Below are 19,847 nucleotides of genomic sequence, written 5' to 3' on the forward strand. Positions count from 1 at the left end.
TCCGGGCATTCCATCCCTGCGCCCTCCGCCACCGTTCTCGTCGCTCCCCACTAATCCGTCCCAACCGCCAGCCTTAGTCACCCTGTCCACCGCTCACATGGCCTCCCGGATCTGCTTATCGCGGCGACCATGAGCGCATGATTGACTCGTCCTGCTCGCCTGGCAACCAGCGGTCTCGTTTATCTGCACCTCTTCTTCTCTCTCATCCCTCCTCTCCCGTCCTCCTCCTCCTCCTCCTCTGTGCTCGTTTCTGCCTCTGACGTCGTTGCCTGTTTCTGTCCGTCCGGTGCCGGCCGTCCGCTATCACCGCTTCCCCGCGACTCCCGCGCTACGGCATCATCATGGGGAACTCCCAGACCAAGGAGGCTCGACATGCCTCCTCGCCCTCCCGTCGTCACCATCGAGGCTCGTCCCCCTCCGACTACGGTCGCTCGCCCTATCATGGGGGTGAGGGTTCCCGGTCTGGCCGCGCGAGCCGCCCGGATCTGCCATTCCTCGGCATTGGCGGAACCTCCGACAGAGATGTGGCTTCGCTCGAGCAGCGACGGGAAACGAAGCAGGAACGTGAGGCTCGTCGCCTGGAGAAGGAACGAATCGCCCGAATCAAGGAACGGGAACGGAGCATGAAGGAGGAGCATGTCGATGGAGGCTATCTGGTCACGCAGGGTGTCTATACCGGCCCGGAGGACTTCAACAAGGCCATCGTTCGGCAGTTCATGGTACAGCATCTTGACCCTGTCGCTCGATAATGACCTGTGCTGACACTCGCATTGCAGATTGAACGCCGACTCGCCCCGTTCTGGAGAGGTCTCAACGACTTCTCCGATTCATGGACCGAGCACCAGCTCGTCGCGGCCGCTCGAGGCCTGCCCATCCCTCCAGCGGACCAGATTCCTCCCGAGTTGGAGGACACGATTCGCCCCAAGCCCGCCGAAGGCAGCACAGAGTCGCCGGACAAAGATGCGCAGTACCTGACCGTCCCCATCTCATCGAGATCGCCCTCGTTCACGTCGGATACGTCCCAGAACGCCCAAGGAGCCCAGTCCCTACCGTCGACGTCCCCAATTGCATCCGGGACGTCGAGTTCGCCCATCTTCCGCGGGCGCGCAAAGACGCTGGCGGCTCTCGCTACGTCCAAGGGCAACAACGCCGATATGTCACCGCGAGAGGTCATGCTGCCCCATGATCCATTCGTCAATGGCCAGCCCATCGAGGCTTATCTCTACAAAGATGCTACAGAGTGTCCCATCTGTTTTCTCTACTATCCGCCTTACCTCAACCGGACCCGCTGCTGTGATCAGCCCATCTGTTCGGAGTGCTTTGTCCAGATCAAGCGGCCCGAGCCACACCCTCCTGAGCATGGTGAGAGTAACGCCAATGCGAGTTCCGAGGGTGGTGCTGGTGGTGAGCAGCAACGAGGGAACAACGACGGAGAGTGGCAGCTGGTGTCAGAGCCCGCCGCCTGTCCTTTCTGCGTCCAGCCCGAGTTTGGTGTCACGTACAACCCTCCTCCGTTCCGACGCGGATTAGTCTACGCGACCCCCAATGGCTCGCGTCCAGGACAGGCGACGCAGGTGACGTCTCCTGTGTCTTCTACCTCCTCTCTCGCCTCCTCCAACACAGCAGCAAACGGATCCCAGCCGGCGACCACCGGACGCCGTCGCGCTACGTCGCTTTCGGCCAACGATCCCAGTGTGATCACTACCGATATGATTCGCCCGGACTGGGCTCAGAAGCTGGCCAATGCGAGAGCACAAGCGGCCCGCCGGGCGGCGGCGGCCACAGCCCTCCATACCGCGGCATATCTCATGAACTCTCCTGGAAATGAATCCCGGAATTCTGGGGGCCGGAGAGGCGTCCTCCGAAGGACGGGAGGCGGTGGATCCGGCAGTCAGAGTCCCAGTAACTACACCGGTTCGCCAGCGCTCCATGCCCTTGCATTTCTGTCGGAGCGACGGGGCGGAGCCGACCAGCAACACGGCGAAGAGGGAAACCTGGCCCCGCCCCGTGGAAGTTCAAGACGCAGCCGGATCGACGATCTGGAAGAGATGATGATGATGGAGGCAATCCGGCAGAGTTTGGCAAGCGAGGAAGAACGACGGCGGAAAGCCGAAAAGGAAGTCCAAGAAGGAGGCCAAACGGAAGGAAAAGGAGGCCAAAAAGGCGGAGAAGGCGGCGCGCAAGAACAGTATTTACAGTCAGAACCCGAGCAGTGCCGCCCTCATGTCCAGCAGCACCTTTAGTCGCGTGGAAAGCAGTTCGTCCTCCGTTCTCGGCGAAGAATCCTCCGCGACTGGCAAGGGGAAGGGCGTGGAACGCGTAGCTCCTGGCGCCAGTGACATTGAGTCCGGCCCCAGCAGCTCGAGTCCATCCCAATTCGCGGATCCTTCTCCGTCGCACGTGCAGCCATCGCCTACGGAACCATCCCGACCGTCCCATCTGCGGCATATGTCGAATGTGTCGTCGGCTTCGTCATCATTTGTCGATTCCACATCGGGAGAACAGATCGGATCGGGGACTCTGCCGAATGGATCCAACCCAGCGTTGGAGCCGATGTTCAATTTCCGGAGTCTTGCCGCTGTGATTGGCGACGAGGAGAAGGGGAATGGCTCTGCGGAACATGTGGAGGAGGCCGTTCCGCCGCAGGCCGAGAATTCGGCGGCAGCGGAGGCCAAGCCGTCCAACTCAGAGAACGCGGTGGCTGTAGAGGGTCAACCTCCACAAGAGGATGTGGCGAGTCTCGTTCCAAAGGAGCTCGAGGCCAACTCGGTCGAGATTCCTCGGGAGGCGACGACGTAGGCATTTGCAACGTTTTATTTTTATTTCGCCTTCAGGGAAAACGAGTTTGGGATGAGTGTGACGCTTGTCACTTCTCTTCATCTACTACTTCGATCAGACAGGACCTCTACCCTACGATGTAAATGCTTTAGCGGCGTCTGTAGCGGGCGTGTCGCAGGCTTATGTGGTTTTCTGCGATAGATCTGTGACATTATCTCTGCTGTTCAATTCCATTCCTTCAGCTGGGCTGCCAAACGTTCCGAGTACTGTCGACACTGGTCATTTCTTTTTACATTTCCCATATATATTGGGTGCAAGTCTTCGTCATCATTTCATCTCTCATCTCCAATTCTGACGCTCTCCTTTGACCGATCCCATCGCCTGAGATCAGACTGCTCATGTCTTTCCTTTTTCTTTTCCCTTTTCGTCTCTTGTTTCGTGGACATAGTTGCATTTTGCAGGCCAGGACTGTCGTGTTATGTTACGGGATGGGGTCTGATAGGTTAGATATGAACTGGACGGTTAGGAGTATATATTGGCAGGAATCATTTGTCGAGCCTGAGTTTTGCTCTCTGTTGGCGATGCGTAGTGCGTAAATCTGTAGAAGTTGCCACAACTGGACATTCGAGTAGTTACTTCCTACGGCATGAGAACCATTAACAGCATCGTTAGTACGGTGGTATATGGAACGTCATGCTACGGAATTACCTATATCGTATATACATCGTATGAGGATCCTGTCCTTAACAAGCTTTTTATAATCCATTATATATCAGAGTTAATAGAGTAATAATAAATCCCATTATAGACAAACGAATTAAGGTATCAATCTATGCATATACTCTCAGAAAAAAAAAGAAGAGAGAGAGAGGGCGCTGAAATTTCCACATTTTTAATAGCGGATAGTAATCAAGTTAAACTACTCTTAGCATGTATATGTATGCATTGTACTGTACGAACCCGTTCTACACATTATTGTCATTGTCCTCTTTCTTGTCTGCTAAATTTGCCTGGACATATATATATTAATCAATAGAATCCAGCCGTATTCAGCGCTCACAGAAATAGGTAATCACCATCCTGCCGTTCGTCGTCGTCCGCTCTAATTAGCATCAACTTGATTGTTGTATTGTATAGAATACGATACAGTCCATCCAATCCAATCCAATTCTTGAATTTCGTTATGTCTGACTGTTTTCCCAAGGAGCAAGATTTCCCATGTTGGGCTACTAGGAACTGGTTTCTGAGTGACATTCTAGTTATATTCGGAGAATGATAAATTCATTCATTCCCTTTTTTTTTGTCTTTTGCCAAATTACCCCTATAGACAGACAAACGGCCAGTGAAACAACAACATAACAACATAATAACAACAATGTAGCACAGCATAGCACAGCATAACACAACACAACACAACACAATAATGTACTGTACATACATACCTGACTGATAAAATAACTAAAACTAGCTCCCTCCTCCTGGAATGATTGATCCATACTGTCTGTCTGTCATACTGATCATACATGTCATACTGTACCGTAGGGAATAAAAATAATGGCATTCATTCATTCCATAATTACCTACTACCTGGAAACCAACAAAGGGAGAAAGAAAAAGAGAAAAGGGGAGAAAAATAATATTCTCAATTCAAGAACTGTACAGTAATAATCTACAGTCAACTCCGTCCTACCTACGGACCATGGTCCTACCATTGTACTGTACACGTGAGGGTTCTAAGAAAGAATGATATTGTGTCAATTCATTCCGTTAGTAACTAATATCCAACCACCTGCGCATATTATTAACACATTATTAATTATTATTAGATTGTGTTAGATTTGCTATCTCCTAAACTCTAAAGGTTAAGTTAGGTTAAGTCAGGTACGTTAATTAGCTATCAAGAAAGAGGCTACTATTGCCTAGAGAGCAAGCGAGCGGGGAAAGGGAAGAGAAGTGGAAAGGGAAAGGGAAATGAATGCCGATCGCCAATTGAAAAATGGATGGAAATCACAAGGACTTACCTAATTCGTAGATGGACAAAAACATCCATGGATGTCTACATATCAACCAGCAGGCCATCGACGGGTCCTGTTTAGTTGTCATAGCTGTCTATCGATATATCATCTGTCATGAATATCATCATCATACTATTGGACTGTAGATCATTTGTTTGTACAGGTACGTTTTGACAAGCCCATTCAGCTAGAGGGAAAAAGCGAATGAATGAAGAAGCAAGATCTGATCCCAGATAATAACTCACTTCATTATAGCTATAGCTACTGGGTAGATCAATAATCAATATGTGGGTATGTACTGTACATACATACATAGTTCACATTAGTGACGATTTCCCAAGCAACCTGCCTACCTACCTGTAACCTAGTCCTAATAACCTAGGTAGTATTAAATTCAAATATTCAGGCAGGTCTTTAATATACCTCCCCAGCTATGCTGCGGAGTACTCCGTACGCAATTCAAGCCGTTAATTATTAATAAATTTATAACCTCAAAACTAAGCCTAGCCTAGCTACATATCCCTACTACCTAATTACATAGTTTAGTTAGTCAAGAAGAAGCTCTTAAAGTATTACTTTATTCTTATTAAGCTAAGCTAGGCCTAAGCTAAGTACTCTGTACCTAAACAGCGTAATGCGTAATGCGTAATGCCTGTCCTGGTTTAATTAATAATACGGAGTAACCCCAGAACTACTCCTTAAAAAAAAAAACTGCCTAAACTGCTTAAACTACCCTAACCAGCCGGTCCAGCCCTAGAGGGAGTCGGGGACAGACATAACAGATGAACGGTGCGCGGAACGCCATCCGATTGGGCTAGACAGAAAAAACTCACTTTTTATTCTTTCTCTTTTTTTGAATCCCGGGATCCGGGACACCACCCTATTTACCCTACTTACCCTACGGTCCACTCTACTTGGCTGGCTGCATGATCTACCGACCTAATACCGACTTACAAGGGAACTACTGCAGGTGACACCGTGCAAGCTTGTCAACCTGGCCGCCAGGTAGGGAGACAGATTGGCTTGGACAGCCGCAGGATGAACCTTGTACATACGTACATACATACCGTGCACAACTCCTCGTATATGCAGGTATGAACGTACATGGCATACATACAGAGCATATGGCGAAAATCTAGAACTCGTTTGTTTTTTCTTCCTTTCGGCCGTTTTTTTCCTTTTCGTCAGACAGATACCGGTCGGCCGGCTTTTTTTTCCTTTCGTTTCTTTTTCGCCCCCTTTTTGATCATTCATGTATCTGCCAATTAGGCTGGGCTGATCGCACCGTTGAAGATTCGAGTCATGCATCTCCAACTCTCGCTGAACCTGACTCTAGACTCTGCTCATGCAGTCTGCTTATCTGAGAAATCATCACATGCTGCTGCGGGATCAAGCGTATGATTCGTATCCTATCATTCCTGACCGTTGGAGAGATGCATGGCTCTGTCTTACTCCATCCTCATGAGGCTGTTCCATAGGTACTGTGCTGCGCATGTATACGTGCATGCACCCTAACTACTGTCCGCCGACACGTACCGAAGACCCCTTACTGACGTCCTGCCCAACTGAGACACCAGCAGATGGCATGCCACGCATCGAATACTGCTGATTTTTTCTGTCTTCTCTTCAAGCAGTTGTCCGACCCTGACTCTTGGCGGACAGCTCCGGGTCATCCTTCTATCGGCCCGTCGCACCAACATGCCGGCCTGGAAGAAAGAAAAAAAATTCTCGACGACGCAACATGCCGACTCCGCTTAGTAACTCCTATGTATATGTACAGAATAAGTATCTCGCTCAAGGCTGATGGAGATCGTCAGGTCCCTTTCGCTTCCCGCATGTGGAAGGATCTGAGGCTGGCCACCTGCCTAAAAGAGAAGGATGCCTAAGTCAACCAAGTAGTGCGTCGTATCCAACGGTCGCCGTGCAGGATTAGCGACAGCTTAGCATGTGCTTTGGCGATCACCCGCTCTTAGTCCTCCCATCCGGTCGCCGGGGCCCTTGATTAGCGCTTTTCGTCCCCCAGCTGGTCTGGTATCTGGCTCAAGACAAGCTGTGTTTGTATGCGCCTGGCATAGTCCAAGCCCTTGATACGCTCCTTGATATTAGTAAACATGCCTGGTCTCGGACAACCAGAGCCGATGCGCCGACTCGAAATAAGCTATGCCACTGACGTGTGGATCAGTGGATCTGCCCACGAGGGAAACGCCGTTAGTTCTGCCCTAAATTCGTCTAAAATGCAGGCCAGAAATTCCTCAATTTTGCGCACCAGGACACCTCCACGCTTGCGACTCACCCTGCATGAGACCGCCAATCCGTTTAGCCTCCACAGATCCGGATGATCGCTGGCATGGGGGCATCCCATGACCAATGCCTGATCGTCACACCCTGGCCTAGTTTCCATATATCCATGTAGCAATCGCCCTCGCTGGCGTAGTCAGGGTGTTTGCATTCTGCACTGCCAAGATTCTTTGCCGCCAAAAACCATGCCTGGCGCTTGTTGGATTCGAGTCGCTTCTTGACGCGCCACCAGCTGTCACCACTCGGGAGCCAGCACAAAGCCGTCATCAATTGTGTCAACGGCATTTCCGGCTCGCCATTCACGACCCTTCTCCATCCCTTGCTAGATTGGTCGTAGCCCCCCGTTGCTTCCCATAGAGTGCCAAACCGTGTAGCAGGGGTGCGTTCGTAGCTATAGTCCCTTTCCAGGGTCGCCAGTCCCACCGGGATCGACCGAGCGTTGTGGAATGCCGATCAGAAAGCTGATCGGATCAGAAAGACATATAAAGTTCAAGCAGTACCATCACCATTGGCCTCCCGGAGAGCAATCTTGTGCTATGTAGAAGACAAGAGACAACAGGCCGGATCGTGTCTCATGTCCCACCCAATGCATTTGGATCAGAGCCTCACCCCGATGGATGCGAATAAAAGAGTGGCCCTGACTGGCCGTCGTGCAAAAGCGAAGTTTCGGACCTTATATTCCTGCATCAACTGTCGCCGGCGCAAGGTCAAAGTGGGTGCAGACACCAACCACTTGTCACTCGACTGAAGGCTGACCGAATGCGGTGCACAGTGTGACCGTGTCCAACCCTGCTATGCATGTTGTCTTCGCGGAATTCCCGATGAATGCACCTATGTGGCCAGCGGTGACAAGCGCAACTACATGAGCCAAGCAGACGCAATCGCAACCCTGCGCAATGAGGTCAAACTCCTCAAGAAGAAGGTGGCCGAATACGAACAGGTACCACGAACCTGCGACAGTCGAGCAGGCGCAACTGGTCTGCATAACTTCAGTCACGGAGGATCCTCATCGGATCCCCGATATTTGGCTCTCGAAGCCATTGCCGGCGCCCTTGCAACCACGTGCCCGGCAGCCTGCGAGGAGATCGTCGACCAGATTCGGACCGGCACCGACCTGGCAATTGTAGCCACCTCTGCGTTAGCTGAGTTGACGCCGCCCGCGAGTCTTGTAAGCAACAATTATCCATGGAATGGTTCGGATGGGAAGGCGATGGTCGGCGGTGCGATGCTTTTGGATGGCGGGTTGGAGCCTCCGTCGCCGGGACTGCAACGCTCGTCTCCTTCACCGTCAGACTGGATGTCTCTGGCCGAGTCTGATGCCATGGAAACCGAATTTATTCTCGACCTGTCCATCCCAGGCCTGCCGCGACATTGGGAGTCCTACTCGCCGTTCTTCATTGATAAATTCATCAACGACTTTGCTCCGCCCAACCCCTGGCGCCATCGATCAACGACTTCCCAGCTGGACACGTCCTGGTTGCGGACCCTGGCGCACAATATATCCTCTTTTCCCTTCTCCAAGTGCTCTCTCCGCTGTGTGGCCACGGCATACTGCGGCAAGATCACAGGTGTTCCAGAAATCTCCTTGTCGGCGCAAAACATGTACGCAGCCAGCTTGCGGATCTTGCAATGCAGCCTTGCAGCTGGAGCAGAATCGTCCACGGACATCATATGCAATGCATTGACGCTGTGGCTCTTCGAGGTACGTCTTCAACGTGCAGAACACTGCAACGACATGACCGCTGACACATGCGCAGTTGATCAACTCTAGTTGCCCGGCTGGGTGGATGAATCATCTTCACGGCGTCCAGAAATTGTTTGAACGCCGCGGTCCGCAGAATGCGATTGCTGGGATTGAGCACAGAGCCTTCCTATTCATTCGCCTTCATGGAGTGAGATAGCCCCGTCTTCCAGCGCTCGCAAAAAAAAAAGCTGACTAGAAAAAAATGTAGATCACGGACGCGATCACTAGACGACGGCCAAATTTCCTCTCGAGCAGTGAGTGGAAAACGGTGCCATGGTCATTGAACCCTTCTGGGAAGTCACCACTCCACCGTCTCCTCGACCAGGCGGCCGATATTCCCGGGCTCCTGCTCGCATATGACGATATCACGGAGCGATTCAATCGAGGCCGTCTTTCTCCAGACGAGAAAGAGTCCCTGTGTTCGTGTCTTCTGTCCCGCTTGGACCGCCTGATCGATACTCTCAAGCTGTGGAGGACACATTTTGATAAGCAACCCTCCAGCTATCTAGTCGAGATGCCTGTCGTCAACAGAGGCAAGAAGAACGCTCAGAACTGGTCAGATCACCGCCGCTTCGGCTTTCCATCACCGCCATTTCCCGGAAACCGCCATGACGGTACCCAGCTGGAAACCGCTGTATACTATTCCGACGGCTTTGTAGCTCAATGCCTGAACCTGTATTACGCCTGTATAATCGTCCTCTTTCGTCTTCGAGCCGAGTTGCACCCAATGTCGGCAACCAGCGACATCTACGACTTGGCATGCCGCATCTGTCGGGGTGTTGAGTACCAGCTGTTTTATACCCCTCCTGGGCCCGGCGCACTCTGGACTGTCTTCCCCCTTTCGCAGGCATACCACGCCTTCACAGAAGGAAGTCCTGAACGGGCTTGGATTGATGGTCTGCTCACATGGATGGACGAGAAGTCCCCATTCATTATCAGTCGTCTTGTCCGTCCAGAACTGGATACTGCTGTTCTATACTAGTTGGATTTATATCAACGTAATAATATTTAATTTTGCCAAAATACCCGTCTTAAATATGTAGAGCCTGATGTCTCCTCCGCTCCGTAATGTCACCATTTATTGGCGTTGACTTGGAGTGCTGTCAATATCGACTGTATTTCCCAAGCATGATGGAGAGGTAAATGCTGTCATATGTCAGAAACAACAAGTCTGGTAGTTCTATGTAGACGATCAGTAAGTGATGTCTGGACAGGAGCTTCCAAATCAAAACAATAATTGCCAATCTTACGTGGATGATTAGTATGAAATCGCCACTTGGGATTCGAGTTTCGTTCTTGCTTGAGATGGTGACGGAGCCGATCTGCAGCGAGAAGAGAAAAAGTTAAGTCACGTGGCACAGATATCTATGTCACAATAATATTTCATGTATATGCAAAAATTGACTCCTGTAGATATACAGTTCGTATGTACAGTACAACACAGTAAATTGCAGCTACAGGCAAATCAGATCATTGGCAGAAATGGCTGATCCAAAACGGCATCGGGGACAGGCGCCGGTATATCATGCTTGAAAAGGGTCAGTTGACAGAAGCACCTACTTCCATTCTAGAGCATCAGAACGGCAAGAGTCAGTCGGATCCAAAGCAGAGCGACGGATAAGGTCAAGAAGAGGTACAATCCGCCAGGGGGGAAACGTATGGGTGAAACATACCTTGAAGCCATGCCTTTACAAAGGCAGCTTCTGCTTTTTGGGTATCTGCCACTGGCTTTGGAGGGAGGCTGGGGGTCGTCTCGTTCGGAAAGAGTCCGTTCTCATCCCCTTGTGTTTTGAAAGAAAAACGTCAGTGGATCACCCAAATATAAAACCGGACACCGAAAAGAACACTAGAGAGAACAGAAGTAGGACTTACAATGATGAACAGCACCCTCCATCTCAATAAATGGGCGGTCAATTGTGTTTGGTCGGGGTTTGGCTTGATCTGCCAGGGGCGTCGCTGGCCTCCAAGGGTCCGCCTGGCCACCGATAATGGCGAGTCGAGAATAAGTAATGTCGAAGCCACCATACTGGTTCACAATCTCAACATCAGGAGGGGTGGTGATGTTGAAGGCATCGCGACAGATGATACTCAAGTACTCGAGATCGATAGAGCGTGAGATCAATGGGAGCTGATTGCGCGGCACGCCACTGCCAGTTTGCAGGTAACCATATCTTTATTCGAGTGTTAGTTGACTCGTGTAGGAACTTCATCTTCTGGGGGCGCACTTACTCGGTACAATATTGGTATGGCCAGCTTCTCCACTGTTGGCTGATATCATCCTGCTCGTAGAAGGTTGCGTTGTGTGTCGTGAAACACTGGTCTGCAGTCTGGCCGCCGCTGAGACAAGGCCAAATAGAGGTTTGATTGAGCCATCCAATAAAATTGAGCAGCCGGTTCGTGAGCTGTGAGGCCTGTTGTCCATATCCGCCCGCGGTAATGAGTTTCTTGGCCTGGGATGCTTTGCTGACGGTGGTATTGTAAAGCGTGGAGTTGGACGTGATATTGCCACAGTATTCGAAAAACGTCGGGTCGTTCACTGCCGGATCCCAGTTTCTGTTCTGCCACGAACCAAGTGGGGTAGAGAGCACGTTCGCGAAATCATCGTTATATGTGAGATTTTGCAGCCCAAATAGCGATTTATACTGAGTGATTAAACTGGAATCATTGCGCGACGATTGCAAGAGGTTGTCGAGAATGTGGGTAAACTTCTGGGTCGTGCTAATGCAGTCAGGCGGGCCGAACTCCCTGATGGGCTCAAAGTATTCCCAGTAATCGTAAATGGCCTTTGTGACGCCAGAAGAAGAGATGGCTCCAAAGAAGATGTCCGGATACACGACCCTAAGAAACGCGACAAAGGCTCCTGCGTACGAGCCTCCATAGGCGATGTACGGGACATTGGGCGCGGTCAGGTTCTGGTCCTCCAAGCCCTCAAAGACGACGTGCTGAGCAAAATAGGCCGCATCCGCGAGAGCCTGTTGCGTGGTCAAGAAACGCAAGTTTTCCGTCGAGAGATCAGGGGTGGGAAAACTTTTGCCATAGTAACGATGTTCCAGAACGACGCCAATCCCATTAGTTGCCTGCGCCAGCTGCGCAAGAATCCCTTTCTGAAGATAGGGTAAACGCTCTCGAAGGCCGTTAGCACGGCTGATTGTTTAGAAAGATTAAGCGTTCTTACCGGTTCCATCGGTCTCTCCGCCCTCGAGAACAATCACAGGACCGCCCTTCTTGTAATGGCTGGCATCGAACCAGTAGCGCAACTCGAAGGTGTCATTGGTGTGTGGTTCATATTTGGACTCATTGTGAAAATGATCGATTGGCACGGAAATGGTGTGGGCAGGATACAATTGCGAGGGGTCGACATCTCGTGCATGATGCTGGGAGCCAGAGCTAGTCCGGACCTGGAGATCTTGTCAGTTCCAATGGCTCCCACAAGATAACGGCGACAATGTGGAGAATCGATCTATTGACCTTTTGGCGCAGCTCGTTGATCGTCGAGGCAACGCCAGCGGCTGCGACATGGACGAGCGTTAGGAGGGACAGGACAAGCTTGGCCTGCATGGTGTCAGGAAGGAGCTGCTGCGGGGGATGGGCTCTGCAGTGCCAAACCTGGACCAAGGATCGGCTGTTTCCTGGAGCCACCGCCCCTGGCTATATAAGCCGAGCAGACGCATTGCTTATCTTAATTTTGGGAGGGGTCAATAGTGGGAATTAGCTATTGTATCAGAGTGGAGTTGTTGTCACATCGGGAAGGAGATCAGCTTCCCTCCGCGCTAAAACACCGTCTTGTTCCATCGCGCAGGAGCTTGGGCCTTGATCTCCCGGTGACTCCGATGGCCAAGATATTCGTGTCTTTGCAGCATATACGGAGTAGGTAGACGTCAGATGCAAGGACTGGATTCAATAATCATTCCAAGTCGCCAAAGATCGAGTTATGAGCGGAGTTTGGTTGCCCTTTGTTGAAAGAATTGGCGGTTGCTTCGGTTTAGGTACGGTATTTTAGTCGCGATCACGCATAACCCCTCACTGGTCACGTCAATGCAAGCTCGAATAATACGTCAATCCACTTGGGATCTAATTATATCAGACACATGAATTTCAACTTACAGAGTAACTGCGATGCCAGTAAAAGACACATGGGACCTGATGGGACGCTTCCACAGATTTCTCAATCAGCATTGGTGGAACACGCTTCCTAAGCTTGGAAGCTGACGGCAGCCATGAGCTGCTTAGCAATGAAACCTCGCGGCGTATAGTGATTCTTTGACATGACAACCAGTGGGACTTGTTACTGCGGAGTAGAGAGTAAACAGAGACACAGGAAATATTTGGTGCTTCCAGATGGGTACCTTAGTATGTGAATCCGCCAATTGCAGCAGACTCATAACAAAGCATGGATGCCTACTTGATCCTGCAAATCTGATTGAGAAAACAGTCTACCGAAAATATATAGTTAGGTAAGGACAAGTCTTCAATACAACAGTCGGTGATACTCATAGCCATTCAAGTTGCCGTTTCATTTCCTACATGCTCCTTGTTTATAGCCAGCATTGAGAATAAAGGTTGCCAGATACATAGTTATCTATTTTTATTTTTTGAGTTCAAGACTTTTGCGGATGCCTCGGTGACCTAAGATGGTAGGAAACAACAACCATGTCTTGGATACGTGTTCAGCCTCTAGACAGGGCAGGACGTATGGAGAAGTTCGGAGATGAATTGCAGCTGGCATGTCGCAGGGGAAACGACAATTATTCTGACAGTCTCTTGCCTTGAGCGTTCTTGGAGGGCAGCATTTACGCCAATCAGCGCTCGGATCGCGATCAGCATCGGGGGCGGGTCCCCTCAGAGAAGCCAGCGCCGCATCGTGCCCCATACGGGGACTTGGACAGGGCCGTTTACCTCACTCCTCCATGGCACTGGCATGGATACAGGAATACAAGAATACTCCGTACATCGTTGAGAGATCACAACAACGGTGTTGGCAAATGCCCAACGAGAACAGGGCCCGCTGCTCTGTGCCCTCCACCCCATCCACAGGACAGCCTAACTGAAGCTTGTCTGAAACTGTTGGAACTGGAATCCGACCGCATCAACTCCACAGCCCCTGTTGGGGCCTTTCCCTCCGCTTTAAAGAGCTGTCCTACGTGTCCTTTGTTTCAAATTCACTAGGTGACTCCAAAGGACGACCTACAGTCATGGCTCCCGATTTAAACTCCGTCCCGCCATCTCCACGCCCGCCCGCTGCTGCACCCGCTGCTGCACCCGATGCTCCGCCGTCCGCCTCGAGCTCTCCGGTTGTCTCACGGCGCGTATCGCAGGCCATGGGTCCTCCTCCGATCCCGATCACTTCCCCTTCGTCGAATGCCGCTGTTTCGGCGCCTGGGTCGGGTGATAACACGGGCGTTGGCGTTGGACCAGGTAAGGCTTCGTTGAGCACGGTTCAGACGGCATGGCTAAGAGACTGCAGGCCCCCTTCGTCATCCCCGTCCCATGACTGCTGCCGATCTACATTTGGTTCTGGAGAAGGAGCAGGAGGCGATGGTATGTTCCCTTTTGCGCTGGCCATCTGTGGCATGTCTCAAATAGTTTGCCTAAATGACGGGATATCAACAGGTCAATCGCTTGACAAGAGAGCTTTCCATGCTCCGCCAGCAGACAGCCTCGGTCGCGTCCACCGCATCGTCCACGTCGACCGGACTCAATGATCCCACCGACGCACTTCAGAGCTCCCAGTACCTCTCGGGCCCCAGCCATCCTACTTCGTCCCGCAGACATCGATCCTCCTCGAGCTTAAGTTCAAGCATCCCAGGCAGCGCCGCGGCGCGGGCAGCCAGTGTGACAAGTATTGCACCGTCGCGGGACACTGGTCTTCCTTCATCGCGCCCTTCCGGAGAATACCCTCGTGTGGGGCGCAGTCGAGAGCCCTCCATCACGTCTCCGCGACAACCTGCGTCTCCTTTGCTACCCCATGGCGATGTGTCTCATTCGTCCCAGTCCCAGGCGCACCGCAATTCGCTCTCGCAGTCTGCCGGAGCGGGAGCGCCTCCCGAAAATCCCCGTTCAACATCGTTCTCGTCGAGTCGCTACGAGGAGGCAGCGTACCATCGGGCGGAACTGGAAGCCATGAAACGAGAGAACGAGATGCTGCGTCGCCGCGTGAGAGAATTGGAACAGGCTCTCAAGGCATATCGAGAAGGCCAAGTGAACGACGACCCTACGGCCTCAGCTTCCAGCCTCGTGAGTGGGGTGAGAGATGTGTCGATTGAAGAGACGCAATGATATGACAGAATACTGTTCTCTTTTTTTTTCTTTTTCTTTTCTTTTAGTCTGTGTTGGGATGCGCGGGTTTACGGAATGATATGGATCTCGGTGTTTCTGAATTGGGCTTCTCGGGACGGCTTTGTTTTCTTGATGCAACTACTAGGCAGCTCCAGGTTAGGAACAGCAATGAATGACGACTTATGACACGGTATCTGCACCAATGGTTCCTCCAGGGATTCTTTCAGTCCGTGCCTCCACCGTTGGCTGTTTCACATGTGCGGCATGGCATGAGCATGGTGGCTCGGGTGTGGCTTGGAGACGGCGGGCAGCCCCTCCATACGTCATTTGTGGCGCAGCACGTCCCCGCTTGGCAGCCGCCAACGTGGGATGACAGGCCGCATCTGCATAAATCCAGCACACCTCCCATCGCCCCCAGGGAGGCCGTTCTGAAGTCCCAGCGCGTATTTCTATCTTACCAGCCTGCAATTCCTAAGTTTTCATCTATCCTCGCACGTCTAGTCGCCTTCCGTCACAATGACTGGAAACACCGTGGTCCACGTCTCGGGTATCGCTTCCTCCGTCACCGAGAAGGAGGTTCGCGACTTCTTCAGCTTCTGGTACGGTTGTCTTTTATTCAGCGTAGTTCTTGTTCTATCCTGTCTTGGTGCTGACTTCTTGACAGTGGAAAGATCACCAACTTGACTGTGACTCCGATCTCTGCCGAGGCGGACGCTCCCAAGTCGGCGACTGTAACCTTCGAGAAGGAAGCGTGAGTTTTGCTTTTCGTTGGTTTTCCGCTCAATGATTGCAATTGATACTAAATCGCGTGTAGGGCTGCAAAGACTGCTCTCCTTCTCGACAACACGCAACTGGGACCTTCTCCGGTGCATGTCGAGGCGGCACACAGCATTGATGAGATTGCTGGTTCACACGTGGCCAGCGCGTCCGAGGCCAAGGATGAGCACCAGCACGACATTGAGCAGGAGGACAAGCCGCGATCCCGCATCATCGCCGAGTACCTGGCTCACGGCTATGTGATCAGCGACCAGGCGATCCAGAAGGCCATCGCGTTAGACAACAAGCACGGCTTCTCGTCGCGCTTCACGACCGCTCTTGCCAACTTCGACAAGAAGTACGGTGCCACCGACAAGGCCAAGGGTCTTGACGAGAAGTACAAGATCACCGACCAGGCTGTGAGCCACTGGCGCGGTCTCCACTCCTACTTCGAGAAGGCACTCGACACGCCGACCGGTCGGAAGGTGCGAGAGTTCTACGTCAAGACCGACAAGCAGGTCCGCGACATTCACAATGAGGCTCGCCGACTGGCCGATCTGAAGAGCGGAAAGATTTCTGAGTCGGATTTGAGGCCTGCAGAGGCTCCAGCCTCTGCTGATGCTGCTGCTGCCTCGAGCGAGAAGGCTTAAACCTCTTATCGGACGGTTTCATTCTCTTGTTCTTCGCCGAATTGACTGTTTCAATTCTTAAGTGTATGATGATGGTTACGACACCGGATTCCCCTGACGTTCCCTATACCGTGTTTCTTGTACATAGAGGTAGTACATATTAGTATGACTACGGGTTATGAGCAAGATACATACCCAATGCGACTATTCGTATGCAGTCAATACAGACATGCCATAATCGTACGTATCGTATAGTCCTGGACGAGATCGCTTTTTTTTTACCCGTTTAGCAATAAATAAATAATCATGCCAACAACATAGCATCGGCCCCGAAACCCGCCAGACTTAGCATGTAACAGCAAGTTACCTAACTACAAATTACGAATCTCATATTACCAACCTCATAGACACAGGCTACATCGGAGTCATCTTAATATATAATATACTATTATATTATTCCGTCTTGCAGGACCGGATGAACAATATTAATATGCTATTCCCCAGCAACTGAGCTGACGTACCTAAATAGGTATGCATACTATTTAGCGGATAGGTAGATGTGTTGTGGCAGGGGAACAAATAAAAAAGACGTCATAATGAGAAACAGCCCCCTCCCCTTTGCCAACCAAGCAAACAGAAAAAAACTGGCATAATTAAGAAAACGTATGTATGTAATGTACCTATTGTGGAGGGTGGACATTAATATACTCCCTTCTTCTTTTCTGTCTTCATCTATTATAAGCCTTGTTTTTCTTTCTTTTTGCCTCAGAACAACTTACGAGGCAAAAACAAGAAAGTATATTATTACAAACATTCGAACGATCTTCTTTCACTATATTACTCCCACTACTACTACCACTCTGATAAACCATACTACCAGATACATATCAATCTTACCTAGTACCTAGGTAGGAAGCAAGCAAGCAAAGAAGGAAGGTACGATTCGTTTCGTTTCGTTCGTTCGTTCGTTCAGTTCCTTGCTATCATTCTCTCGCATCTCTTCTTCCCTTCTACCACCACCTACCCATCTACAGTTATAACTTACCCAACCCACCCACTATACATATACACGTAACTGACTTCCTGACAGTACCACCAGCACCACCACCACCACCACCTTCGCCAAAATCCTCAACCTACTCCTCCACACAATGTCCGCCCCCAAAGCCGGTCGGCAGTCTCCCGACCCCGAGAACCAGTCTGGTGCGCAGCAGCAGGACGTGCCCGGCTTGGGAAAAGTCCTTCCGGAGTATGCGCCGCCTGAGGGGGACGAGTACTCCAAGCAGAGCTCGGAGCGGACCAAGAGCGAGTTGAAGAGTAATCCGGTTCATCCGCTTGAGAAGGTGCAGGGGGAGAAGTGGAAGTGAATGAGTGACCAGAAAAGAAAATGTTGGAGGGGGAGGGATGGGGCAGTGGGATATGATATGTTGTCTGTATGTAGTGTGTGATGAGAAATATATAGTTGGCAGTGCATCTGGTTCCATCTGGCAACTGGCAGAGATCAGCCTTAAGATTACATGCTGCCGAACTTCGACGTAGCAGCATGCACATTCTGAGAGTACTAGAAATCACCTACAAGCAACACGCAGACTAGGACAGACGATTATCAAGGGAATCACTTCCAGGCTATCTAAGGCAATATGGCTAAGGTATGGTCCAACAAGAATATCCAGGGGAATCTGTGAAGGGAAATAGGGGAATATAAAACTAGGGCTGGTTCATATACTTTTGGGTGGACACAAAGACAGAACAATTCAATAACAAGGGGAGACAAAAATGCACCTGAATCATGGCCACGGTTATGTGACCAGTTCTTCCGAAGTGAAGAGAAGTGAATCGTGTGGCATCATTCCCAAAATGAAACAAACAAAAGAAATAGGCATTCATTCAAATCATAACATCCCGCGATACAGCCAAAAACCTTGATGTTGAACTTCTTATACTCGGTACACGCCCCTAGTTGGTGCCATTCGCCTGCAGACTGGCAGCAACAGCGGCCTCGGCATTTGCGGCAGCCAGGGCTTTCGCATCTGCCTCGTGGAACACAGACTCGATGATCTGCTGCTCCTCGGGATTCAAAATCTTCGTCAAGGTCTCGTACAATTGTGGCTGCTCTTGTTGAAGGTCTAACACCAGTCAGTTTCTGAGAGTCGACACTAGGGAGGACACACATACTGAGAAGAACATGTTTGAAAAGACCATATGGCTCAACTTTGTCTAACGGCGTCTCCAACAAGCTCTCCTCGTCCAACTCGTCATCATCGTCGTCAGCAAAAGAACCGAATTTCTGAGCCTGAATAAACAGTTAGTAACAGCTACGCACAGAGAGAGATATATAAAGGAGATGCCCACCTCTTGGTTGAGGAAATCCAGATAGGCCGTGCTCTCGTCGGGAACGTCGCCGTCCCCGCCGCCTTCGGCCTCGTCCTGGTCGGTCCACTCGACTTCGCCGTCCCAGTCATTGCCATCGTCTATATCGTCGCCTTCATCGTCAAACGTAAAGTCGGACTCCTTGGTTGCCTCCTCACGATCTACTCAACGTCAGCCGAATCCATGACAGCACAGAATAAGAGACATACGTTTGATGGCGGCTGGCAGGGTTTGGAACAGTCGAGTGACACCCTGCAGCAGTCTTGGCCAGCCCTGTTGAACACTGGCCGGAACCTCATCTGCCTTGAGAGTCAACAGCGAGCTAATCGCCGCGATAGACAACTTCTTGTCATGCACCCTCCGGAAGTTGTCAATGTTTGAGAACCATGTGCTGAAAAACTTGTTCGTCCAGCCCTTGGATTCCAGAACCTGGAGGGTTAGCCGAGGGTTGTAGTAGACAGCATTGATCACCATCTCCATCAGATGGATCCGGTAAGACTTCGTCTTGGCATCTCCGCTGTTGATCACATTCATCGCCAGCTCAATAAACATAGGGACGTATTGGTCCACATATCCGCGGAGATTCAGCATCACGGTTTCGGCAAGCTTGCAGCCGCATATTCTGTCCACGCCGCCCACCTTCTCGTCGTGGAAAATGTCCTCCACCATGCCTACTATCGCTCTGAGATAGGCAGGGTTCTGGATCAGCATGTCTGTACCGTAAGAAACGTAGTTGTCCAGGGCCGGCAGCATGTCTGCATCTAGAGTTAGCATCCTTACTCTATCTGGTGGTCATAAAATGGAAGACGGACCTTCAAGGTACAGCTCAGCACCGGATTTGAACGTCTTGTGAATAAGTTCAAAGGCCTGCCACATCGTCGGAGAGATAGACTTGGAGGCGAATGTGCAGCTGTCGACGATCTCGAAGATCTCATTGTACAGATCTGTCATATAAGTTAGTGTGGTCTCCAGAGGAGGGGG

At 51.0% G+C, this 19,847-nt stretch overlaps 7 protein-coding genes across 7 annotated transcripts; 5 read left to right on the forward strand and 2 right to left on the reverse strand.

Moving 5' to 3' along the window:
- Positions 1 to 341: 341 nt before the first annotated feature.
- T310_5573 (Protein sip5) lies at positions 342 to 2,799 on the forward strand (the record flags this gene model as incomplete). The annotated part of the gene is made up of 3 exons (XM_013471569.1): positions 342 to 719; positions 777 to 2,188; positions 2,235 to 2,799. The coding sequence occupies 3 exons, from the start codon at positions 342 to 344 to the stop codon at positions 2,797 to 2,799; spliced, it is 2,355 nt and encodes a 784-aa protein (XP_013327023.1).
- A 4,878-nt stretch (positions 2,800 to 7,677) lies between these two features.
- Positions 7,678 to 9,817, forward strand: T310_5574 (uncharacterized protein; the record flags this gene model as incomplete). The annotated part of the gene is made up of 4 exons (XM_013471570.1): positions 7,678 to 7,803; positions 7,864 to 8,793; positions 8,849 to 8,983; positions 9,044 to 9,817. 4 exons carry the CDS (start codon positions 7,678 to 7,680, stop codon positions 9,815 to 9,817), a joined length of 1,965 nt encoding a protein of 654 aa, XP_013327024.1.
- A 574-nt stretch (positions 9,818 to 10,391) lies between these two features.
- Positions 10,392 to 12,393, reverse strand: T310_5575 (serine carboxypeptidase; the record flags this gene model as incomplete). Its single annotated transcript, XM_013471571.1, has 6 exons — positions 10,392 to 10,402; positions 10,509 to 10,616; positions 10,708 to 11,006; positions 11,065 to 11,959; positions 12,011 to 12,233; positions 12,304 to 12,393. 6 exons carry the CDS (start codon positions 12,391 to 12,393, stop codon positions 10,392 to 10,394), a joined length of 1,626 nt encoding a protein of 541 aa, XP_013327025.1.
- A 1,634-nt stretch (positions 12,394 to 14,027) lies between these two features.
- Positions 14,028 to 15,111, forward strand: T310_5576 (uncharacterized protein; the record flags this gene model as incomplete). The annotated part of the gene is made up of 3 exons (XM_013471572.1): positions 14,028 to 14,250; positions 14,300 to 14,373; positions 14,446 to 15,111. The coding sequence occupies 3 exons, from the start codon at positions 14,028 to 14,030 to the stop codon at positions 15,109 to 15,111; spliced, it is 963 nt and encodes a 320-aa protein (XP_013327026.1).
- A 516-nt stretch (positions 15,112 to 15,627) lies between these two features.
- On the forward strand, positions 15,628 to 16,517 carry T310_5577 (Actin cytoskeleton protein (VIP1); the record flags this gene model as incomplete). Its single annotated transcript, XM_013471573.1, has 3 exons — positions 15,628 to 15,710; positions 15,776 to 15,862; positions 15,926 to 16,517. The coding sequence occupies 3 exons, from the start codon at positions 15,628 to 15,630 to the stop codon at positions 16,515 to 16,517; spliced, it is 762 nt and encodes a 253-aa protein (XP_013327027.1).
- Positions 16,518 to 17,647: 1,130 nt separating this feature from the next.
- On the forward strand, positions 17,648 to 18,090 carry T310_5578 (uncharacterized protein; the record flags this gene model as incomplete). Its single annotated transcript, XM_013471574.1, has 2 exons — positions 17,648 to 17,839; positions 17,959 to 18,090. 2 exons carry the CDS (start codon positions 17,648 to 17,650, stop codon positions 18,088 to 18,090), a joined length of 324 nt encoding a protein of 107 aa, XP_013327028.1.
- A 362-nt stretch (positions 18,091 to 18,452) lies between these two features.
- T310_5579 (Nonsense-mediated mRNA decay protein (Nmd5)) lies at positions 18,453 to 19,847 on the reverse strand (the record flags this gene model as incomplete). Its single annotated transcript, XM_013471575.1, has 5 exons — positions 18,453 to 18,622; positions 18,672 to 18,789; positions 18,849 to 19,027; positions 19,076 to 19,621; positions 19,679 to 19,847. Coding segments are annotated over 5 exons (1,182 nt in total), but the record flags the coding sequence as incomplete, so codon positions are not given.

Source organism: Rasamsonia emersonii (genome assembly GCF_000968595.1).
Source record: "Rasamsonia emersonii CBS 393.64 chromosome Unknown ctg1118621760298, whole genome shotgun sequence".
Lineage (NCBI taxonomy): Eukaryota > Fungi > Ascomycota > Eurotiomycetes > Eurotiales > Trichocomaceae > Rasamsonia > Rasamsonia emersonii.